Source organism: Megascapheus bottae, chromosome 16 (assembly GCF_031878675.1).
Source record: "Megascapheus bottae isolate mThoBot1 chromosome 16, mThoBot2.hap1, whole genome shotgun sequence".
NCBI classification, from domain to species: Eukaryota; Metazoa; Chordata; class Mammalia; order Rodentia; family Geomyidae; genus Megascapheus; species Megascapheus bottae.
The window spans coordinates 38694232-38719945 of NC_143524.1; the positions used below are offsets into that span (position 1 = coordinate 38694232).

Sequence of the window (25714 nt, forward strand, 5' to 3'; positions counted from 1 at the left end):
GTGTGTGTGTGTGTGTGTGTGTGTGTGTGTGTGTGTGTGTGTGTGTGTGTGTGTGTTATATTTGTGGTTTACTTGGCGTTTTCTGAACTTGTACATACAGTGGACACTGGCCTAGGAGGGTTCTTGGTTCTTTTTGATAATGCTTTTCAGTGTCTGTTGTTCTTCTAGGGGTTGGGGAGCTTTTTTTTTTTTTTTTGTGGGTCATAGGGTTTGAACTCGGCCTGAACATTGTCCTTGAGCTCTTTAGCTCAAGGCTACCACCCTACCCTTGGGCCTGGGCATTGTCCCTGAGCTCTTTAGCTCAAGGCTACCACCCTACCCTTGGGCCTGGGCATTGTCCCTGAGCTCTTCAGCTCAAGGCTACCGCCCTACCCTTGAGCCAAGCCCCACTTCCCATTTTCTAGAGGTTAATTGGAGATAAGTCTCAGGTCCTTTTGTGGCTTTGAACCTTGATCCTCAGATCTCAGCCTCCTGAGTAGCCAGGATTACAGACATGAGCCACCATGCCCCCCCACCCCCTGCTGGGGTTAGGTAGCTTTAAAAAAAGAAAAAGAAAGCAGTTTATGGCTCCGGTAGTTCAGAATCCATGGGCTTCATCTGGTGATAGCTTTCTTTGCTTGCAGAGTCTAGAGGTGTCACAAAGCATGACACAGTGAGAGGAGATGGCAGTCTGCTGTTTATTCCCCTTTTCTGTCTTGTTTTATTTGAGGTAGGGTCCCACTAGGTTGCCCAGTCTGAGCTTGAGCTCCTGGGCTCAGGAGATCCTTCCATCTTGGCCTCCTGAGTGGCTGACACTGCTCTCTCTTCTCAGTATCCCAGCATGGGGGCACAACCCTGGTGAAGTTATCTAATCCTAACCACTGGCGAAAGGCCCCTCTCAAAATACTCACCTAATTTCTATGCAACATGTTAAGATACTACCAAATTACCTTTCTAAAATCAGTATCAGTATGTACTCCCCAACATCATATTCAGTGTTTATTGACCCACATCTTGCTAATACAAATGATTTGTCATTTAGATCCTTTGAATCTTTGCAAAATGAGAAAGCAAAAATTAAAAAAGTGATTTCAGCCTGCTTTCTTTTGCTTAGCAGTAAGACTGAGCGTGTTGTCTTAGTTCTGTAATCATTTGAATGTCTTCTAGAAGTATCCATAGTTTCTATTTTCCCATTGCATTATTTGTCTTTCTAACATCATTAAAAAATATAAATTTAGCCAAGTGCCTGATAGCTCATGCCTGTAATCCTAGCTACTCTGGGGGCTGAGATCTGAGGATTGTGGTGCAAAGCCAGCCCAGGCAGAAAAGTCTGTGAGACTCTTATCTCCACCAGAATTACAAAAAAAAAAAAAGCTGGAAGTGGTGTGGTGTCAAGTGGTAGGGTGCTAACCTTGAGCAAAAGACTCTCGATTCTTTGCTGTTGTTCAGCCCTAGACTGGCACCAAAAAATAAATTTAAAAAATTAAGCCCAGTGTGGTGGTTCATGCCTGTAATCCTAGCTACTCAGGAGGCTGAGATCTGAGGATCAAGGTTCAAAGCCAGTCCAGGCACAAAAGGACCTGAGACTCTGATTTCCATTTAACCTCCAGAAAATGGGATGTGGGGCTTGGCTCAAGGGTAGGGTGGTAGCCTTGAGCTGAAGAGCTAAGAGACAACACCCAGGCCCAGGGGTAGGGCGGTAGCCTTGAGTTGAAGAGCTCAGGGACAGCGCCCAGGCCAAGTTCAAGCCCCATGACCCACACAAAAAAATTAAGGTCCCAAATTATTTTTTTTCAGATAATTCTACAAGGAGGTTTCAATTTCACATGTCAATGTATGTGTAAAGGCATCTTGATCAGAGTTACCTGTTCTATCATCCCCTCACCTTTCCCATCCCTATCTTCCTCATCAAGTCTCTTAGTTTCATTTTCATGCCTGTCATTGAGTATGATGACTGTAATTCACCCACCAGTCACTTACCCCCCTCCATTTGTCCATCCCTTCTCTCATTAGTCCACTACATACTCTAGTCAAGGCATGTTTCAATAAAGTTTCAAATTTTATCAAAGAAAATAACTACTTCGGATCAAACTGAGAACTTTCTTATTGTCAATTGTACATAATACAATGTTGTTAATTTGGCATTTGAGGACAGCCTGTTCTTCAAGGGACCTTTGTACCATCTGTGATGGATTTTTAGCAAGATGGGGGAAAATGTTTTACAAGGAACAACTTCCTTAAGCTCCACAGCACTTGGAAACCCTTCATATCTCAAGCATAATTAGCTATGACATAGATTTTTAGCTCTATTTTCACAATATCAGGCTAAAGGAAAAATTAGTTAGGAAATAATGATAGCTTGTGCCTGGAATCTCAACACCATGAGGCTGATACATGAGGATTGCAAGTTTGGGGTTAGCCTAGGCTACATGGTTTCAAAAGGTACATATAGATGTATATACATCAGCACACATTTTACTTGATAACATATCCATTTTTATATTCTTAAAACTTGCTGGGATTTTTAAGAAATATAATCCACATAACTGGCAAATTGGTATATGTATTTTTAGGCTCTTGAGAGACTAGGAAGTTTAGTTCAGTTTTTAACAGTAATAGCAACTTGAGAAAATGAATTCAACCAGGATTGATGGAACTACCATTCTGTCTCCTCCATGTGCGTCAGAAGAAGCTGTGGGAACATAATGAACAGGGCCTGTGCTTATGAAGTTCTTATTTTAACAGGGAGATGGAAATTAAAAAGTCAGGCACTGGTGACTAAAACTAATAATCATAGCTATTCAGGATACTGAGATGTGAAGATCACAGTTTGAAGCCAGCTCAGGCAGGAAAGTCCAGGAGAGTCAGCAAAACTCCAGAAGTGGGCTGTGGCTCACATGCCAACCTTGAGCAAAGAAGCTAAAGGATAGGGCCCAGGCCTTGCATTTAAGCTACAATACAGACACAAAAAAAGAAAGAAAGAAAGAAAAGAAAGAAAGAAAAAAAGAGAGAGAGACAAAGACTTCTGTGCTGTGAAGTTAATAAAACTGAGAAGTTGGAAGGGTAAAAGGAGTTGGTAGTGGGTTGGATGGGTGAGGAAGAGCTGGCTTGGAAAAGCCCTGATGGTAGTAGGGGCTCCATGATGGGAAGGACCAGCAAATGAAAAAAGCTTGAGAAAGGAATGAGTTTGGAATTATATTCTTGTTCTTCCAAAATTGACAAATTGTATGAACTCAAACAGGTAAAAATTTTCTTTTCTATTTTTTTTGCCAGTCCTCGGGCTTGAACTCAGGGCCTGAACACTGCCCTTGGGCTTTCTCAAGGCTAGAGCTCTACCACTTGAGCCACAGTACCACTTCCGCCTTTTTCTATGTATGTGGTACTGAAGAACGGAACCCACATCTTCCTGCATGCTAGGCAAGCATTCTACCACTAGGCCAAACTCCCAGCCAAAAAAGTTCTTTTCTAAGGAAAAGATTAACTCTTCATTGGCTATATAGACCAATATTAGTCCGTGCATATGTATCATACACAATGAATGGTAAGTTAGCTCTAAGTGTAATATTTATCTCATAGATTGAGTAGCTCATTCATTTCATTAGAAAGGTGTTTACAATAATGTGTAGAAATATAACAATGAAACCCCCTCTGTATAACTAATGTAAGCTAATGAAAACAATAATAGAAAGCATTTGAAATAATATTTAAGTAGCCAGGCACAGATGGTTCATGCCTGAAGTTCTGGTTACGTAGGAGCTTGAGGCCGTAGGGTTGCAGTTTGAGGTCAGCTTGGGCAGAAAAATTCAAAAGATCCTTTCTCAGTACAGAGCTGGGTGAGGTGACGAGCTCCTGCTACCCTAGCTACAACCAGAAGCCCTAAATACGCCCAAGTGCATCTAAGCAGGAAGTGAGCCCCTATCTGAAAAAAAACCAGTTCAAAAAAGAGCTAGAAGAACTGCTCAGTGGTAAAGCACCTGCCTAGCAAGCAAGAGGCTTTGAGTTTAAACTAGCCCCAACCAAAAATAATCCAATAACAACATCATTGAAGATAGCTTAATGCACATTACCTGCCTACACACACACAAAAAGCCCAACACAAACAACAACAGCAATAAAACAACAAAGTTGTATGTGGTGGCACAGGCCTGTACTACCAAACAGTTTGGAGGCTGAGGTAGGAGGCTATAAATTTGAGGCCAACCTAGGCTACATAGTGAGACACTGTCTCAAAACTAAAACAAAACATAACTGAGTAAAATATTGACATTTATTGAGCACTTAAAATGTGTTCAACACTATCCTAAGTACCTTAAAATTTTATTCAATTTTCACATCTTTATTATATCATAAAGAATAAGGCATGGGAAAGTAAGCATTCCCAGTGTTACCCAAGAATTAAGGAACAGAGGCAGAATTTGAATCCAGATCTGATTCGAAGTCTGTTTCTAACTCTCAGTTTAAGTATATTTTCACCTCTCCTGGGCTCTGGGGTCACCTCCCTCATAGCATACACTCAGATGGAAAACATTCCAAGGGCCAGCTCTGGTGGGTGCTGTACTTAGTCTTCCAGGGCAGGGTCAGAGATGCCTTCTCCAAGGAAATGAGAAAGACCAATGGTGGGGGGAGGAGCTTTTGAGAGTGTCCTATGTGGATATTGAGACCATGGGGGCACTAGCTGAAGTGCACAGGATGCAGTGAGTTAGAGAAACATGTAGGAGGAAGAGAAGCAGCATTTAGGTAATGTGGGTCAGGGTGCACAATAAAGGGCATTTGGAGTTAGTCCAGAAGTTTCTGCCTTAGCCTCTGATCCTTCCTCTTGGTTCCCACATGGCCCTCATCTCACCCAGCCCTGTTTCATATACAAGAGAAAGGCACTGAGAAAAAGCCAATGGATTGATTGAATGATTAGATGAATGTGATCACTGGGGAAGAAATAATCTGAAGAGATTTATAGAAGTCATAGAAGAAGATAAAAGGCTCTGGGAAGCCTGAGAAAGAATGAAATCTCAAATACAGAAAGGGAGCTGAAGATGGAGTCAAAGAGGAGTTCCAGGGAGTTGAGTTAGGAAGTGAAGCCAGGGTAGACCCAGAGAGTGAAGCCAGCCTAGAAATCCCATGCTGGGCTGTGAAGGGCTGAGGCAGGAGGAACATGAAGCAGGGAGACTAATAGAAAGTTCTAGAAATAAACCCAATAAAAGAAGGCAAAAAGCTAAAGGGGGATTAGGAATGGAAGCACACATATCTGTAGGATGCTATGGAACAGGGAAAAAGAGTTTATTTATTTATTTATTATTTTGCCAGGCCTGGGGCTTGAACCCAGTGCCTGGGCATTGTCCTTGAGCTTTCTCAAGACTAGTGCTCCACAACTTGAGCCACAGTATCACTTCCAGCTTTTTCTGGGTATGTGGTACCAAGGAATAGAATCTTTGTGCATGCTAGGCAAGTACACTACCACTAGGCCACACTCCTGGCCCTGTCTGTGGCATTCTTAAACCACCAAAAAGCTATAAGTTTATGGGACTGGGATGCAGCTCAGGAGCAAAACACTTGCCTAGCAAGTGCATGGTCCTGGGGTCAATCCCCAGAGCAACAACAACAACAAATAGTTGGGCATTGGTGGTTCAAGCCTGTAATCTTAGGTACTCAAAAGGCTGAGATTTTAGGATTGCAGTTTGAAGCTGGTCTAGGCAGAAAAAAAAAAATCCATGAGACTCTTATCTGCAATAAACCAGCAAAAGGTCAGAAGTACATGTTTGGCTCAAGTGGTAGAACATGAGCATTATGCACAAAAACTATGTGAGAGTGCAAGGTTCTAAATTAAAACCCTAAGTGTGTGTGTGTGTGTGTGTATGTGAGTGTGCATACAGGCCCCCACACACATACACACATGCACAAAGACACAGCGTACATCTGTTATCTCAGGGTAAAAATTCCAAAAGCAATGAAGACTTGAAAAATGATTTTAAACCAAGCATGGTGATACATGCCTGTAATCCCAGCACTTAGTAATCTGAAGCAAGAGGATCTCATGTTTGAGATCGGCCAGGTTCTTCCTCATGATGTGCTTTTCCCAGGTGCATACGTAACACTATTGACGCAACCTCTGGTGGAAGTGTTTTATTCAAGATCACCCAGAGCTGTTGTTACTTATTTTGTGATGATTACTTTGGTTGAAACCAAACATTATAATCAGTAATTCTACTTTATTAGAGTCAGTTACTATAATAGTTGTAAGAAGTAAATCAATCAAGCTGGGCATGGTAGCTCATGTCTGTAATCCTAGCTACTGAGGAGGCTGAGATCCGAGGATCACATTTCAAAGCCAGCCTGGGCACTAAAGTCTATGAGACTCTCATCTCCAGTTAACCACCAGAAAACCAAAAGTGGCACTGTGGCTCAGGGGTAGGGCAGTAGCCTTGAGCTGAAGAGCTCAGGAACAGTGCCCAAACCCAGAGTTCAAGTCCCATGACTGGCAAAAAAAAAAAAAAAAAAGTAAATCAGTTATTCCCTCCGCAAGGACACACACACACACCAGGATTGTGGGATGTCAGATCTTCTCTGTTCCTGGAGATCTTTCATCTCCACATTTGTTCCTTGACATGTACAGAAGCAGATGGAGTGAGGGACCAATCTTCCACCATATTCTTACCAGTGGGGCTCTGTAGGGCTCCTGTTAATAGGCAAAATGAATACATGTAGATCTAAGAATGTATCCACACAGGGCACCACAGTTGGTGGATCATTCTGAACTCCTGAGTGTATAGTATTCGATCTCAGAGGCCCCAGGGAGCCTGTGCCTCTTTAGCAGTGAAACTTGGATGACCAAAAGGTATTTCAAACTCAATAGTTTTGCCTTCACCCCTCCCTCCCAGTGAAACCCCCACTTCTCCTTTTGCTGTTTACCTAGTTGCTCTAGCCCAAATCCTGTAGCCTTCTTAATATCTCCCTTGCCATGCTCCTCCCCTAATCCACTGGTGAGTCATGTCAGGCTGATTTCAGATGGTGCTGAACCCAGCTAGTTTCCCTCTAACTTCTTGATTACTACTCTCTTCCAAATCCCTGTCTGTTGTGACAGGTTCCGAGTGTCCTTTCTCTCATTTGTCTTCAGTCTCCTTTTACACAGAAGCCAGGTCACCCAGAAATATACAGCATACTGCATTGCTCCTTCTTTTAGCACCTCTAACACTTATGTTGGTTTTTTTGTGGGGTGAGGGCAGTGCCGTCCTGGGACTTACACTCTGGGCATATGCCCTGTCTTTGTACTTTTGTGCTTGAGGCGAGCACTCCATCGCTTGAAACCACAGTTCCATTTTGTCTTTTTTGGTAGTTTAGTGGAGAAAAGAGACTCATAGACTTTCTTGCCTGGGCTGGCTTCAAATTGTGATCCTCAGATCTCAGCCTTCTGAGTGCCAATACTTAATAAGGCCTTCTTTCTTTGATGAACATGCACACGCTGGCCCTTCCTAGCTTTTAAAATTCATGTCACCTTTTGTCATGTTCCTGAGACACAGGCCTTCTGGTATTAGGCTATTTTCCTCATTCTATTTTGATTTCTGACTAGAGAGGCCTTTCATAGCCACCTGTCTGAACTGGCATACATGCAAACTCCACTACTTCATCCCATTACCCTGGTTTATTTTCTCCATCATACCACTTTTTGGCATCCTACTGTGTGTGTGTGTGTGTGTGTGTGTGTGTGTGTGTGTGTGTACGCCCATTTTTTGGGTCATATTCTCCACAAGACTAAGGGTCCTGTTAAGGCATGTTTATGTCTGTTGCATAATTGGATACATAATACCTGCTTGAGTAAACTGAAGCATGGCTCAAATGGCATAGTGCCAGGTAGAGCAAAAAAGCCAGGCAAGAGTGCAGTGCTGCTGGGTACTGGTATCTCACAACTATACTCAGCTACTCAAGAGGCTGAGAGATATAAGATTCATGGTTCAAAGCCAGCTCTGGCAAGAAAGTCCATGAGCCTTATCTCCAATTAAAAAACAACGGCTCAAGTGGAATTATGGAGCTATGGTTTAAAATGGTAGAGCAAGTTGGGTGCTGGTGGCTCATGCCTATAATCTTCCCTGCTCAGGAGGCTGAGATCTAAGGACTGAGGTTCAAAGCCAGCCCAGGCACAAAAGTCCATGAGCTTCTTATCTCCAATTAACCACCAGAAAACCAGAAGTGGTGCTGTGGTTTAAGTGGTAGAGCACCAGCCTTGAGCTGAAGAGCTCAGGGACAGCACCCAGACTCAGAGTTCAAGCCCTGTGACTGGCGAAAAATAAAATAAAACAAAATGGTAGAGCACTAGCCTTGTGCAAAACAGTGCCCAGGGTCCTGAGTTCAAATCTTAATGTTAGCACAAAAACACAATAATAATACTGCTTGAATGAAAGAGTAAATGAATCTTCACAGTAACAACAGACGAAACTCCAAGGAGCTTGGGGAACATGGATAGAGGGCAGAGGGCAAATTTTTAGAGAAATACTAACATTGAGGGCACAAAGGCTCTTGGTATTTGAGTCCCAGTTAACTCTTAGGCATAAAGACAACATACACATTTGGAAGCCCAGCAAGGAAAAGTGTCACATTGGACTCCTTTCTCTACCCCAACTATATGCATGTACTTGAATAGCAAACCTGAACACACACCAAAACCCTGGGCAGATAGTGAAAAAAAGCAATCAGTCCAAGGAAGTGCTATCTCCTATTTTCTGAGGGCACTCCTTTAAAGAGGGCTCAGATTGGGATCCTGGGTCCACAGCAGTCCTGGGACTCCGTGTCCTCAGAGCTGAGACAAAGCAACAGCCTTGGGATACCCTGGGAATCCACAGGGGCTGCGTATGGCTCTCCTTCAGAAGTCAAGGCACAATTCTTAAGATAACAGTGAGATGCTCCGGAGTGACCCCTTTTATTAGGCTCACCATCTTAGCCACAGTGGGACTTTAGAGTTTGTCCATCGCCTGGAATACTCAAAGGCCACAGTGCTGAAAAGAGGGCAAGCCTTGAGATCTCTTTGTCACCATTAATCCTGGTCCCTGCTGGTTTCTCCCTTTTGCATTAGAAAAGCTTTCTTGTATTTTTTTTTTTTGTTTTTTTTAAAGAGAAGTCAAAAACAGCTGTGCAGGATTTGAGAATGGGATTTTAATGGTCACTGCAGATACACAAAAGCTCTGATGTGATAGTGAAGCGTTCTGAGGGCAATTGCCTCCTTTGTCTAGGGCAGCAGCACAGGCTGGCTGCTCAAGAAGAGGAAAGCAACTGGGACGTGTGATTGAGGCCAGATCCTCCAGAACCTATGCAAAGGGCTGTTTTCCAGACATCTCTTCGTGATATTCCAAGTTGGTTTTTAGTGTTCAGCTCATTTTTGTCTTGGGAAAGAAACATGCATTTGGAAGGTGCTTGGCATGAATTGTTTCCATAGGCCTTTCTCTCCAGAAGGAAAATGGAGATTGTGACTGACAATATGAGGTGGTTGATGTGAAGCAGGCTTTTCACTGTGGGGGGAAAAGGATGAGGCCCTCTTGTGCACAGGGCAGTCAGAGGGGCATTTTTTAGTCCTTTGATCATGTAAGAAATTGCAACAGATGTGGGATATTGTGAAGCCTCTCAAAATGGACTCTTGAAAAGGCTTTGTGGGGTTTGAATAGTCCCAAGATGTAGCAACACCAATTGTAGTCCAACTCCTGCAGATCCTTGGGTCTGTGAGAACCATGTCTGGGCTTGTCCCAAGGGAGGGAGGCCTCTGCTGCCCAACGGGCACCTCGATGGCCACCATGATGTCTGCCTCGACCTCAGGATGCATGGAATTCTTCCTGGAGTCATGGTCACCATATGGAAAGAATTTCCCTTTAGATGAATGAATGAGTATCCTGACAGCTTCACTCATGAGCGCCATAAAAGAGTTATTCTCTTGTAGAGAGTAATTCTAGGCATTGGGATGGACAGGTGAAACAGCACGACATGTCAGACTTCCTAGGACATCATTCAGCCTGCCTTTTCTTGGGAGATGGGCTGGAAGTAGCATGGAAGCCATTGTCCACAAGGCGGCATTTAGAGGAAAGTATTCTGTTTGCTACAGATGGATATATCCTACTCATTTGAAGATTGTTTTCCAAGAGAAGCAAGATGGGACACTAAATATTTTAATTGGGAAAATTAGGAAATTGTGTACAATGATACGTGGAAGTTGTAAAAGAAAATCTAAGGGGGAAAGGAGAAGGTAACAGGGGATATGAATAGTATAGAAATAGTAGATATAGAGATTAAAAACAGTATAATTAAACATACTAAAAACTTAGGAAGGAGAGAAAAGAAGTAGGAAAGAGTAATATAAAGGGGTGAATTTGATCAAAGTAATGTATGCATGCATGTAAATACCACAATGAAACACCTTTGTGCAGTTTATGCTGATAAAAATGTGGAAGAAGAAAATCTAAATAATACAGAAAAGCATTGCTTTTTTCTGAGCATTAGCTCAGACTTTGCTGGTTGAGTGCATTTACTTCTAGAAATATTTGAATCATGGCATTTCTTCATTTTGATCCCAAAACCTCATTTTCAAAAGACTACTGAGTGAAGAACAAAAACACATATTTTGCAACACCCAACCCAACTGATGATAGACAACTCTGCAGTGTTTCACCTATATAAATTGCATTTGTAGGATAGCACGGAAAGAGATCCCTCTTTATAGACATGTGAGAAATAGGACAACCAACTTTATAATGTGGGTATTTTTCCTTTTCTTGGCAGTTAGTTATAAAAGAGAATGTATTTGTTCCAGTCAAGTTCCTCTGATCCTATAGAAAATCCTTAAGAAACCCTTGAATTGTGCTCTACTCTGTACTTTGTTTAAATAACCTTTTTTCTCCCTTAAACTCAACACTCTTGATATTACCATCAGTACGTTTCACAAATTGGCAGTCAGACCTTGGCCAATTTTTTTAACTTCTCTGAATGTTTATTTCTGTAAAGCAGAGCTAACAGCATCGCCCAGCTTCTCATGGCTATGTGAAGGATCAGATGAGATAATGTGGGTAAAGCTTTTGGCATGGTGTCTACTACTACATTGTAAGCACTCAGCGAATGTCAGCTATTACAAAGGCTGCTCTGAGGCTGAATTCAGTATATTTACATTTTTCTCAGACCATAAAATAATGTATACATTCTATTTTACTAACAACATCAGAAATGCAGCCAGAAGCATAGTTTGTTAATTGTCCATTTCTTCTTCCAGGGGATATTTAGAAAGATTTGCTCTTTGTAATACATTTTATTACAAATAAGATGTTTTTGTTGTTGCTTTTTAAGTTGATTTTTAAAATTTTTAATAATTTATTGTTATTCTAAAGGTGATGTACAGAGGGATTACAATCACACAAGTCAGGGAATGAGTACGTTTCCTTTCCTACAGTGTCTTCTGTTCTCTCACACTTTTCTAGTTCTTCCTTCCCATCTCCATCCATGAATTGTATAGTTCCTACTGTTTGTGTCTTCCTCCTAACCCTCCCAAAGATATACACTTGAATATACCATACATGAAGAAGACAGAATCACCAAAAAATAAAAGAGATCTCTTCCTTCCATATCTTGGAGTTCATATATAAAATTTTACATTAATATGAAGAGGTGTGTAGACATTGTTATTGTTCCTTTTTATTCTACTCTTGGGACTTGAACTCTGCCCCTAAGCATTTTTTTTTTGAGCCATAGCTCTACTTCCTGCATTTTGGTGGTTAGCTGGAACTGAGAGTCTCATGGGCTTTCCTGCTTGGGCTGGTTTGACAGTGCAATTCTCAGATCTCAACCTGTTGAGTAGCAAGGCCTACAGGCATGAACCACCGGTGCCCAGCTCAGTAACACCATTACCTGCAGAATAAAATCCAAATACCTATCATTCAAGAACTTTTTTTTTTTTTTTTTTTTGGTCAGTCATGGGGCTTGAATTCTAGGCCTGGGCACTGACCCTAAGCTCTTCAGCTCAAGGCTACCACCCTACCCCTTGAGCCACAGTGTCACTTCTGGTAGATAAGAATCTTGCTGTCCATAGTGCCCGGGCTGGCTTTGAATAGCAATCCTCAGATCTCAGCCTCCTGAATAGCTAGGATTACAGGCGTGAGCCACCATTCCCGGCTTTCATTCAAGAACTTTTATAAACTATTCCTTTCCTTTGTTCCTATATATCATGTATGAATCTTTATAATTTGCCCCTATTATACATGGAAAGATCTTATCCATCCTTCAGTGTTCCACACATGTATCACCTCTTCTAGGAAGCCTTAAGGATGCTGCCTAGCCAGAATTAATAACACTCTCTTCTTGATTTTTTTTCCAGTGTTAAACTTAGGTCCATTGATTGGCTTTCACTTTTTTAGTTCTCTGATAGCCCGGTGTAATAGGGTGATTCAGAGATTTTAAAATGATCACTTCAAACATTGCATACTTCTGCTACAAAATAACTCAAACCTTATGATCCCTCCCCCAAAGAGCTCATGGCATGGGAAAGACAGATATGTAAAGCCTTGAGCAGAGGTGATAGGAATCAGGAACCAAGAGGCAGTGGGGACTAGATAGTATACAGAGGGTTTGCATGGGGAACATGTGTCCACACCATCTACTTCCCTTCTCACTCACATATCTTTCCTCAGCCTCTGCCCCTGGACTGACCTGATTGTCTCTCCTTTGGCTAGTCAGTTGCAGGGCTGGGACATACAATGATGGAGCACAAGAACGCTGCATTTTATGTCCAAATGGAACCTTCCAGAATGAGGAAGGTCAACTCACTTGTGAACCTTGTCCAAGACCAGAAAATCCTGGGCCCCTGAAAATGCCAGAAGCTTGGAATGTTTCTGCATGTGGAGGTAAGAGTGTTGTCGCTCCTTCTTCCTCTGATCTGCAATGCCATCATCGTTTAAGCTAAGACATGGGGGCTTCTCAGGGACACTGGATAATGCACACTAGATCTTGGGCTTCCTACAAGTAGCAAATAGCAGTGATGTTGGGTTTATTTTTGTTTTTTCTAGTGCCTAGATCAGCACTGGAAATCTGGGCTAATGCTTATATTGTGCAATAAGTAGAGGACAAAGTAGGTCACTGGTGGCTCACACCTGTAATCCTCACTACTCAGGAAGCTGAGATCTCAGGACTGCAGTTTGAAGCCAGCCCAGGAAACAAATCTCGAGATATCTAATTAACTAGCAAAAAGCCAGAAGTAGGGACGTGGTTCATGTGGTAGAACACCAGCTTTAAGCAGAAAAGCCAAGGAAGAGTATAAGGCCTTGAATTCAAGCCCCAGGGCTGGCACCAAAAAAAAAAAAAAGAAAAGAAAAGGCTAGAATAGCAGAAAAGGGTAACATAATGCCATACTTTCTTTGCTTTAAATATTCACAAGTAAGATCTGAATGATCTCTCAGTCTACAAGGAATCTGAAAGCATCAAACAGAGAAAGTAAGTCTGATTTTTCTTTCAGCTTTAGTCTCAAATTCAGAGCTCTTTAATTTAAAACAAATATACCCATCTGTTTATTGTGTTTAAACTAGCCCCTCCTCTATAAAGAGTTTTTAATGATCTCTTCTGCATGCTAACTTGGAAGTCATTTCAATTGGTAATAGATGCTGTCCTTGAGCACCTTTGCTCAAGGTTATACTTTGAGCCATAGCACCCCTTTCAGTTTTCTGGTGGTTAAATGAAGATAAGAGTCTCACAGACTTTCCTTCCCAGACTGGCTTTGAACTGTGATCCTCAGATCTCAGCCTCCTGAAGTAGGTAGGATTACAGATGTGAGCCACCAAGCCTGGTGAGAACAGATTTTTATAGCACCTTGCCTATGCCATGACAATTTCTAAGGAACATGTGCTTTTCGGAATCTTTTTTTGTTAATGATTATGCTTTCTTTCCTAGCATTGAAAAAAAAATACTGAAAGTAAACGTCACTCGGTCCCTCTGTCGATACACACTGGGGCTGGTTGTATTTGGTAAAGTAATTGAAGGACACACCACAGTGCAAGGAGTGATAGCATAGTAAATTACTCTGTATCAAGAGGAGTTAATCAGCTAGGTGAGAGCATACAGTGGGTCTAATTAGCAATTTGATTCATTTTTCTTTATGGTAACGGTCGCTGGATAGGGTGTTTGCTTAGGCCTAAGACCATACAGGGACCTTTCCCATGCTTTGGAAGCATGAGGCACTTGACTCCTGGGTGTACACCTTTGGCACTAGGTAGAACTGTGTAGAACACTTAGAACATAGAACTGTAGTACTATGACGTCCTGTGTAGAACACTTCAGCTCACCTGCTCCCTAATCAGGGCAGCAGCAGGACTACGCTAACTCTGTGCCTCACTTACCGAGATGGCATCTCAGGTCAGCCCAGGGCAACAGAGTTCACCAAAGTTAGCTGACCTCATCTATAGAGTGGTGGGGAAAGGGTCTGCCCAGGGATTTCATTCACCTTAGACTATTGCTATCCTGCAGGTCTGTGCCAACCCGGTGAATATTCTACAGATGGCTTTGCACCTTGCCAGCCCTGTGCCCTGGGCACATTCCAGCCTGATGTGGGCCGAACTTTCTGCTTCCCCTGTGGAGGAAGCCTCCCCACCAAATATGTGGGAGCCACATCCTTCCAGGACTGTGAGACTAGAGGTGAGCACTTGGCTGCTTGCTTTGTTGTAGAAGTGAATCTCCTGAGTGCCATAGGAGTCTGGTGAAGTCCTGTTACCTAGCCTGTTTGTGTGCGGCGCCCCAGGCAAAGAGTTGAGGTCCCTAACAGGGATTGCTCAGTCTCTCTGGGAAACATCTCCCCAGCCACTTTGGCTCCTTTGGACAGGGCTGAGAAGGGGTAATCTGGGAGAGATGTGCAGATTTTGCACATAGGTTCCCTGGACTTTCCATCCAGCCTTCCTCCTTCTTAGTGCTCTGGCTTAGATCTCTGAGCTTCAAATTCAGTTCCTACTCCTTTTCCAGAACTTTTCTATCACTGCTTCTTCCAGGAAGCCCGAGTCTAAACCTAACCTTGTGTCCCCTTCTCCACTCAGATCACACTTGCTCATGCTGCCTGAAGACTTGATGTAGCTGCTGCTGCTTGAACACATGCTCTTAGAAGACATGTGGTGCGCTCTCTCTCTCTCTCTCTCTCTCTCTCTCTCTCTCTCTCTCTCTCTCACACACACACAAATTATTTCATCTATCAGTTGTATTTTGACACGTCTATATATGTGTAAATATACAGACCCTCCCTCTATCACTTAGCCCTCGCCCTCCTCTCAGCTTCATCATTCCATTTCACACATGAAGTATTTTGCCCATATTCACCTTTCTCACATTTTCCCTCCCCACTACTAGTATCTCCATCTCAGATAAGATCTGTTTTACATTCCTGTTCTTCATACACACACATGTATATATATATATATATATATATGTATGTATATACATACTAGTGTATGCTATTTGTTCAAAGGGATTTTGCACATGCATATGCAGTAATAATCAGACCCACTTCTCATTTACTCTTCTCCCCCCCCACCATTATTCAGTAGCTTTAGTGGGTTTCATTTTGCCATCTTCATTCCAAGGTGCAATATATCTTGATATTGTTTGCCCTCTCACATTTCCCCATCTGCACATCTTCCCGTTCCTTTGGATTTCAGTGTCAGAGTCCCTCCCACACAGACTATTTAGGGAAGGAAGAGTTGATCAGCCCCATTTTGATAGAAAAGCACTCCTTCACTTGAACATGCTAACGTATTTCACAAATGTTGAAAGCTTTTGTGTTGCCTTTTTTTTTTTTGGCTCTTTTAAAGTTTTTTTGTTTTTGTTCTTGTCCCCGTCCCTCCCTGGGCCTACAGTTCAGTGTTCACCTGGACATTTCTACAACACCACCACTCACCGATGCATTCGTTGTCCAGCGGGGACATACCAGCCTGAATTTGGAAAAAATAACTGTGTTTCTTGCCCAGGAAACACAACAACTGACTTTGATGGCTCTACAAACATAACACAGTGTAAAAGTAGGTCTCTCCTGAAGGCTTTTCACAGTCTGAGTTAGAGAGCAAGTATTTGAGCCCAATGGAGGCTGGGGTAGGGGGGAGGGGCAGTGGGAAGGAGAAGCAGAGGTCAGAGCCATCTACTTTCTTTTGTGCCTAATAGTAATAAATCATAAGCTCTTTGAGGGTCAATACTCTCTTGGTCCTGGGCTTCCATAGCTTTGGGTGACATATACTAGCCGAGTGGAAATTTGGCCAACAGAGATAAGCCTGAGGGCTATGTGTTTGCACATGTGATCTTTGCCTTTGGTGCCAGAGGTAAAGACCCTATATGCTCATGATTGACTGATAACTCTTCACTATTTAAAAATAAAAATGTGCTGGGCTGGGAGTTTGGCCTAGTGGTAGAGTGCTTGCCTAGCATGCACAAAGACCGCATTCAGTACCACATACATAGAAAAATAAAATGTGCTGTGGGATGCATAGCTCAGTGGTAGAGCACCTACCTAGTAAGCATGAGGATGTGAATTCAAATCCCAGTACTGCTAATAATAATAATACCAGTAATAAAAATAATATTAATTTACAGCTAATGAGAGAAAAATAAAAATAATTGTCTTATTTTCATCAAAGCTCTCAGTCAAATGCTCTTGGTTTCCCTCACTTTGACAGGCCTAGAAGTCCTATCTAATGGGTTTCCTGACACATGGACAAAATATCAAATGCTACATTTGTTGAATGTAGTACCTTCAGTCTAATGAGAAAAGGGTAGGCAACTCGGCTCCCCAAGGGGCTCTGACATAGGACACACTTATCCCTGAGATGGTGTCATTTGAGAGGGATGGAGGCTGCAGTTCTCAGCCAAGCTAGCAGTGGCCATGACAGAGATGACAGATTAGTGTCCTCCTTGGAACTCATGGCCTTTCCTTTTCAGACAGAAGATGTGGTGGGGAGCTGGGAGACTTCACAGGATACATTGAATCCCCAAACTACCCAGGCAACTACCCAGCCAACACTGAGTGTACCTGGACCATCAACCCGCCGCCGAAGCGCCGCATCCTGATTGTGGTCCCTGAGATCTTCCTGCCCATAGAGGACGACTGTGGAGACTACCTGGTGATGCGGAAAACCTGTGCGTCTCACTCTCTGCTTCTGTCCCCTTCCTGGGCCAGCTAGGAAGCTGATCAACGTGCTCCCAGGCTTTCCACATGAGGAGCAGGCCTAGAGAGACACCTCGTATTAGAACAGAGACAGATTATGAATTTATAGAGTTGCAAAGGAACAAAACTTAGACTCAAGCCATATATTGAGGCTTCTAGCTAAACCTTAGGGTCAGGGCCTCCTTGGAGCAGTCTTCCCTTCCCTCACCCATTGGGGTGAGGAAGCGCTGGCTCCAGACCTGGGTAGCATCATAACTAAGAGACCAACAAGACCAAAACCATGGTTCAAGCTAGGAGAGGCCCCTCCTGCCCTGCCTTACAGTCCAGTGTCCACAAGGGGACACTACTGCCAATATAGCTTAATGGCAGCATCAGGAGTAGGCTCAATCCTAGCTCCATTGCTTCCTGATTCTCTGATCTTGGTATACCTTTCAAACCTTCTGGACTGCAGTATTCTTAGCCTTTAAAATAATAGTTACTACTGTGTAGTTATTACTAGGACTAAGCACAAACACAATAACCAGGGCACCATATGGGGCCACTATGTGTGTGAGATATATTCTCTCTCTCTCTCCATTTGTATACACACACATGGCCTGCCCTCCTCATCAGTTATTAAAGTGCTTGGAGTCATGTGAAGTTTGAATATTTGAATCTTGGCCTTCCCACAGTCTAACTGTTGGCTGGTTCTAGACAAGTTCTTACCTATTTAAAAGACTGGTCAGCTTTCTGTGGTTTGCAGGGGACTTAAATGAAGCCCCTAGAATGCCAAGCACACTGCAGACTCAGGAAACTGTGGTCAGTGGAGGTGGTCATTAGGTGACAGCATCCTGGCTGTGGAGTTCCAGCCCCCACCATGAACGGGACACCCAGGCTGCTGCAGTTGCCTGACCCTGTGTGCCTCTGGCTTAGCCCTCTCTTGGGGCACCGTTCCCAGCCAGACCTTGGTCTTTTCACTGTTCAGATGAATCACTGGGTCTGACCTGTGTTAGCATAACTTGTTCGATGGTTTGAGTGTTTTGGTGATGTGTATTGAACTCTAATCCCTTCCAACTTCCCTTGGCAGCTTCATCCAATTCTGTGACAACCTATGAAACCTGCCAGACATACGAACGGCCCATCGCCTTTACCTCCAGGTCAAAGAAGCTGTGGATTCAGTTTAAGTCCAATGAAGGGAATAGCGCCCGAGGGTTCCAGGTCCCCTATGTGACATATGATGGTAAGGCCTGTGAGGCTCAGGCAGCGGGCCCAGCAGGGGAGGTTCTGCTTTGGACAGAACCAGTTGGTGGTTGCTGACAAGTACTCATGCTCAGCAAGGCAGGCAGGAGGTGGGGAATGATGCCACATTTTAGAGGGGCATTTGGGAACACCGACTATAGGGTTGAAAAGATGGTTTAGAAAATCTATAAAAGCAAGTGTAGCCTAATGGATAAGAACGTGGATATAGTTATTATCTCTTCTGTAACTTGTGTTTACTGCTTACCATTTTTTTAACCTTTAATTAATTAATTAATTAATTTTTGCCAGTCATGGGGCTTGAACTCTGGACCCAGGCACTGTCCCTGAGCTCTTCAGCTCAAGGCTACCACCCTACCTCTTGAGCTTCAGTGCCACTTCCAGTTTTCTACTTGTTAATTGGAGATAAGAGTCTCATGTTCTTTAGGTTCTTTAGTGCCCCGGCTGACTTTGAACCTTGATCCTCAGATCTCAGCCTCCTGAGTAGCTAGGATTACAAGTATGAGACACTGCGCCCGGCTTTTAACCTTTATTTTCTTTCCTTCTTCTCTTTTCCTCCTCCTCCTCCATCTTCTTGTTTTTGATAATATTAGAGTAAGAACTCAGCACCATGTGCTTATTGGGCAGGTTCTCTACCTCTGGGGCTACACTCTCAGCCCTTTTTGGCTTTAGTTATTTTATTAGGTAGAGTCTCATGTTTCTGTTTGGGCTAGACTCAGATTATAGTCCTTCTACTGTGTATTCTGCATGTGCTGTCATATCCAACTTATTGCTTGTAATGGGGGTCCTGATAACTTTTTGCCTAGACTGGTCTCAAACTAGGCTGGTTCCAAGCCAGCCCAGGCAGACAGATTCATGAAACTCTCATCTCCAATTAACCCAGAACTGGAGGCATAACTAAAGTGGTAGAGCTAAAAGTCAAGCAAGAGCATGAGGCCCTGAGTTCAAGGCCCAGTGCCAGCATAGACACATGTGTGCCTGTGCGTGCGTGAACACACACACACACACACACACACACACACACACACACTCACACACACAGAGGAAACTATTGTACTGGCAAACTGTTGTCTAGTTTTCTATTATACCAGAATATACAACAACTTAAGTTTCTACTACTAATCTCTAATCATGCTCTAAGGTAAACACACTGTAGCATAGGGATTCAAATAAGATAATCTTATACTCTTTTTTTTTTTTTTGTAGGTCATAGGGCTTGAACTTGGCCTGGGCACTGTCCCTGAGCTCTTCAGCTCAAGGCTACTGCCCTACCCCTGAGCCAAGCCCCACTTCCCATTTTCTAGAGGTTAATTAGAGATAAGAGTCTCAGGTCCTTTTGTGCCAAGGCTGGCTTCAAACCTTGATCCTCAGATCTCAGCCTCCTGAGTAGCTAGGATTACAGGCGTGAGCCACCATGCCCGGCAAACTTGTGCTCTTTTTGGTTTTATTTTTTGAGATAATGTCTTACTATGTAATCCAGACTGGCCTTGAACTTATGGTCTTCCTGCCTTTGCTTCCCAAAATTATAAATATGCTGAGATTTCAACTATGTGCCACTATACCTGGCTTAAAACTTGTATCCTTATTCATTAGAATAAAAGCATAAGAAAAAATCACATTAATAGATACCAATGACTTTGCACATGTATCAAATTACTAATTATGAATAGTGTAGTATTAATTTCTATTTACTGTAGGAACTTCCCCAGAGCTCCTCCCACACACTCTAACAATGTTCTCCTAATTCGTGTGGCTTTGTAGCACATGACAAGCATACCAAGAGGCAATTTTTAATGTGTCTGGGATTTGGAAAAGATTTGGGCCTTGCATATGCTTGATTTGAATTATGATTGTGAGGAGCAGACTAGGCTTCAAAGACGGGAATTTGGAGAAGGAATACTATGTGCACAGCATTTTATGTGTATGTCAAGACACACACACACACACACACACACAGAATATAAACAAGTCTACATAAGGGTGAGCTCTTGTGAGTTCCAAAGCTCAGGAGGCTAAGACAGAAGGGTGGAAGTTTGAGGCCAGCCTGGGCTATATAGTATGACTGTCTCAATAAAAAGCAAACCTAGTTAGAAGATGAATGAACAGCTTTCTTCTTCTTCTTTAGCCAGCCAAATTCTTCACCCATACCTCTATTCAAATAAAGGAGTCTTGTTTGGTGGGTAAGAGGCTTGATTATTTTATAGACTGAGAGCAAAGGATAGAGAGGAAAGAAAAAGCCTGGGAGAGCTCACAAGGGAGTGCACATAGATATAGCAGGGCAGTACAGAGCCGTTGGACCCTGCTCTGGAAAAGGCCAGGGAGAGGAAGATAAGCAAGGACTTTTTAGATGGAGCAGCAAGTGAGACACGAAGAAAACCAAAGGGCACAGTGTCCTGGGAGCAGGACACTGGTAAGCAGTCAGGTCAAAGCTACTGATGGGTCTAGGAGGATGAGAACTAAGAGTTGACCCTAGTTGTGCATCAGCAGCTCACACCTTCAATCTTAGCTACACAGGAGCCTGAGATATGAGGATCAAGGTTTCAAAGCCAGTGTGGGCAGGAAAATCCTTGAGATTCTTATCTCTAATTAACCACCAAAAAGCTGAAAATGGAGTTGTTGCTCAGATATTAGAGTGTTAGCCTGGAGCTAAAAAGCTCAGGGGCACTCATGTGCATGTGTATACACACACACACACACACACACACACACACACACACACACACACACACAATTGACTTTAGTTACAGCAACAGAAAGTAGTTTGGGAGGTGGAATGGGAGCCAAAGATGATTGGACTTGCTTTAGGAGAAAAAGAAATAAAGCATTAGAAACAGTAAGTGTTGACTGTTCTTTCAAGTTCTGCTACAAAACTCAAAACTTTGGCCACAAAATTTTGCAAAGATTTAGGATGAAAACTGGCAGGTGGAATGAAGTCATAGTAGATGGGGGACTTTTTCTTTTTAATGATCAGAGTCATGACTTTAAGTTTATACGCTTGTTGGAGATCAAGTGTTTGTAGGAAAAAGTGTGGAATGTAGACACATCTGGAAAGAGCAGTGGCTGTGCAGTAAAGGAATGGGCTTTGATAGGACTCCCAGAGAGCTGACCTGACAGACTTGGGTGCACATTGGGATGAGAAGGATGGGAAGTTCTGGGGTAAGAGTGTTTTGAAGCAGCCATAGAAGGGTTCTTTACAGAAGCTTATAAAAATTCAGGGACTGGGACTTTGGCCTAGTGGTAGAGTGCTTGCTTAGTAATCATGAAGACCTGGGTTCGATTCCTTTGTACCACACACATAGGGAAAAATAAGCTGGAAGTGGTGCTCAAGTGGTAGAGCGCTGACCTTGAGGAAAGCACAAGGATAGTGCCCAAGCCCTGAGTTCAAGCCCCAGGACTGACAAAAAAAAAAAGGCTTATAAAAATTCTATCAGTTTATATCACATGTCCTTTATTCCAACAGAAGACTACCAGGAACTCATTGAAGACATAGTTCGAGATGGAAGGCTCTATGCATCTGAGAACCACCAGGAGATACTTAAGGTGAGCACTTACTTAGGTGGTCTTGTGCCCACTGAGCTCCTCACGCTAGGAACAGGTTCTCCATGTGCTCCTTACTGCCACCTTTCAGTCACCGAGCCTGTCCCAAGCCAGGGTCAGCTTCGCTCCTTCTCCAGACTTAATCACCAGGCACTGGTGGCTCATATCTGTAATCCTAGCTCCTCAGGAGGCTGAGATCTGAGGATCACAGTTCAAAACCAACCTGGGCAGGAAAGTCCATGAGACTCATCTTGAATTAACCACCAGAAAACTAGAAATCAAGCTGTGGCTCAAAGTAGTAGAGCACTAGCCTTGAGCAAAATGGCTCAGACACAGTGCCCAGGTCCTGAGTTCAGGTCCTATGACTGACAAATTAAAAAAAAAAAAAAGAATGAAAAGAAAATTTGAGTTTCTGTCTTTAGTGTTGTCAAGTGAATTTGTGATTTCCAAGTAATGAAGTTTGTGGAGGGACAGGGTTTGGAAGAAGGACTTACTTATAAATCCAAACTAAGAGCAGACATGAATGGCACACTCCTGTAATCCTAGCTATTTAGGAGGCTGAGATATGAGGATCATGGTTCAAAGTCAGTCTAGACAGAAAATCCCTTATCTCCAATTTTCCATCCAAAGGCTGGAAGTAGAGGTGTTGCTCAGATGGTGGAGGGCTAGCCTTGAGTGGAAAAAGCTAAGGGAGATTGACAGACCTTGAGTTCAAGCCCCAGTTCTGGCACAAAAGAAAACCCTAAATCATACAAAACAATATTTTTATATACTACTAATAAACATTAATAAATTCTAAATAGTAAAAGATATTTGGTCCTTTGGTTCCTTGTTTATCCTTGAAGCTCAAAGTCCATCAAGTTTTAAATTCCTATGAGTAATTAACAATACTATCTCCCATAATGATAGTCCTTTTAATAGTCTCTAAGTCCTGTGCTGCAGATATCTTTGCTGGTTAAGAAAATCCAGGGTTTTTTTAAATATATTATATTCCCTTTTTATAATAGCAATGCATGTATTATAGATAATTAGGAAAAATGAAAAAGATAAAAATCAGAGGAAATAATGAAAGGAATCAGAGGAAAAAAATGAAAGAAGATAAAAATCAGAGGAAATAATTTTCACACCAGTGTTTTTCAGCTCATCAACCTCCTGCCTAATACTAGGTCATTATTGTCATTATTGTTCCATTGGCACAATGTCAGAATGTTTGAATATTTTGGCCGGTAACAAAGTTCTGTTCTCTTTAGGATAAGAAACTGATCAAGGCTCTGTTTGATGTCCTGGCCCATCCCCAAAACTATTTCAAATATACAGCCCAGGAGTCCCGAGAGATGTTTCCAAGATCTTTCATCAGATTGCTACGTTCCAAAGTGTCCAGGTTTTTGAGGCCTTACAAATGACTGTGCTCATGTGCCACTCATTATGAATGTTTTGCTGTGGGCTAAGTGGGCTAGAGTTTTCTGCCTTCTGCATACCAGCACAGTTGGATTTCGCCACCTCCAGAATTTGTGACTCTTCAGCGTTCAATTTTTATACCTAATACAGATATTTTGGTAAACAGAACTTGGTTTTTCTTTCCCAGCCTTGTGGATACAGATTGAGAAGGGCTTTGAGTTGCTCTGGCTTCTCAGATGCTGTGGCAGATGTGTTGGATTCAGGGGCGGCTGGTTGAGCTGGACCTCAGTCAGTGGAGGTGAGACTCACCCATCTGTCCATCCTTCCTGGTTCTCGCACCTTCTCCAGCAGCCTTCAGGGGAAAGGAGGTCACAGGAGGAGCTGCTTGTCTGAAGGCAGAAGGAGGCGTGGTTGGGGTGTGGGGGGGACACCAGGCATCACTCACCCACCCTGTGACCTGGAGAATTCTCTCCACAGCCTTTCCAACCTGAGTGACATTAGTTTGATTTTAAGCAGTGAGTTTCAGTGACCATTAAAAAAATGACTGAGAAGACAAAGAATTGGAAATTGGATTTAAAACAAAGCCCTTCTGAAGACATAATCATATATGCACATTGCCCATTTTCCTTGTCACAAGCTCCTAACCATGGGAGGGGAATTCCCCCCTACCACCCCAGGCTGAGCTGTGAGGCTAGGAAGGGTCTGTCTACCAGCCTATGGTCTCTTTGGTGTACAGCATCCACCAATGGAAAAGAATTTCTCCTAGTCTGAGTTAGTACTGTCAGTAGGCCTACTTCTCCCAGAAGGCTCTCACCCTGGGGGAGGCCAAAACCCAGGTGGCCTTGGTGAGGTGATATTGTTGTGTTTGCTTTCCTTCCCCAATTCCAAGGACAGAGCTGGCTACTCCTCATTCTCTGATGGTGGTACCCTTATAGGAAGCACCCGTATACGGGCCTCTGCCACACAGTTATGACTGCTTTGAACAGTGGAACCTTTCCATCATTCTTCTCACATACGTTTGAGTTTTTAAACATTTAAATCTTACTGGGTGTCAGTGGCTCATGACTGTAATCTCAGCTACTCAGGAGGCTGAGATCTGAGAATTAAGGTTCAAAACAACCTGAGCAGACATATCCATGACAAATTCAGCAAAAAGCTAGAAGTGTTGCTGTGGCTCAAGTGGTAGAGTACTAGCCTTGAGGAAAAAAAAAAACAAAAAAAACAAAAAAAATGAAATGAGAGCATTAGGCCCTGAATTTAAGCCCTAGTACCAGCACATACATACACATACAAAAAAATGTTTAAATCTCATTGCAATGAATGACAAAATCTCATTACAGTGAATGACAAAAGAGTCCCTTCAAATTAACTGCATGGGTTTTTGGCATTTTGTATTTTGTTAATTGTGTACCCAATTCTGTACACCAAAGTACTAAAAAAAAAGTCTAATAAGTATTTTTTATAAAAAACAAGACTTATTATTTTATTATTGAACTTGCCTTTCACCTCAATGTTGTTGTTTTTAATCTATTAATAACATTGAGTTCTTAAAGCCCTAATGAAACTTTTCTTCTTTATATAGATGGGTCCTAAATGCCTATTTTCAAGTTTCAAGTGTGTGAACATCATTTAAAAAAACATTAAAACAAGGTCTTGGAATTTGTTATCCTGGAACTTGGCCTGTTTTTCTGAGTCTTAGGGTAACCTTGAAAATTCCAGTGTAACATAAATCTGATTAAGTGTTTGTACTACTACTGAGGCAACATGGGCTGAGCTGTGCCACCCTATCCAAGCACACTAATAATACCAGGCCTATAAGGTGAGGTTTTATATTGCTGATTCCTCAGAAGGCTAGGGGTAGTATACCATAAATTGACGGGAGTAGGCATAGTCTTGAAGTAGCTTCCTCCAGGAACAGCCCATGCCCCAGAGCTGTGCTCCTGGTACAAGCTTGAATCCCTGAGACCAGCTTCCTCTCCCTGGCTGTCTATCACCTTAAGAAATGGTCCCACTGCAAGACTGGTTGGCTGTGGCTACTGTCACTCCTTACAAAGTTAATACATCTTCATTGAACACCCTTTATGTCAGGCACTGTTCTTAGCCCTCAGTACACAGAGATAAGACAGGGTAGCTGCCCTTTTAACTCATTTTAGAAAGAAGACACAGACCACAAGCAACTAAATCAACTTAAAAAGGATTGGCTACTGGTAAATGCTATGTTGAAAATTAAAACTCGCTGGCTGCATGGTTATTTTAGATTTAGGAGCTATGAATGTGCTGTATGGGAAAATGACATTTCAACTGATAATTACATGGCAAGAAAAAAGCAACCTGGGGGAACTGGAGGAAGGACATTCCAGAGGAGCTGAGGGAGGCACAGTGCGGTGGTGAGGCTGTGGGCAGGGACAGGCCTGTGTGTGTGTG

At 42.8% G+C, this 25714-nt stretch overlaps 1 protein-coding gene across 1 annotated transcript in view; it reads left to right on the forward strand.

Annotated features, from left to right (window-relative positions):
* Positions 1-25155, forward strand: part of Scube2 (signal peptide, CUB domain and EGF like domain containing 2) — a 71462-nt gene extending 46307 nt beyond the window's left edge. The window contains exons 17-23 of the mRNA XM_090349264.1: positions 12666-12836; positions 14449-14616; positions 15822-15983; positions 16894-17091; positions 18186-18338; positions 21816-21895; positions 23143-25155. Coding sequence (XP_090205390.1) covers positions 12666-12836; positions 14449-14616; positions 15822-15983; positions 16894-17091; positions 18186-18338; positions 21816-21895; positions 23143-23295 — 1085 coding nt within the window. The 3' untranslated portion in view covers positions 23296-25155. The remainder of the gene's footprint in view (positions 1-12665; positions 12837-14448; positions 14617-15821; positions 15984-16893; positions 17092-18185; positions 18339-21815; positions 21896-23142) is intronic.
* Positions 25156-25714: the final 559 nt, after the last annotated feature.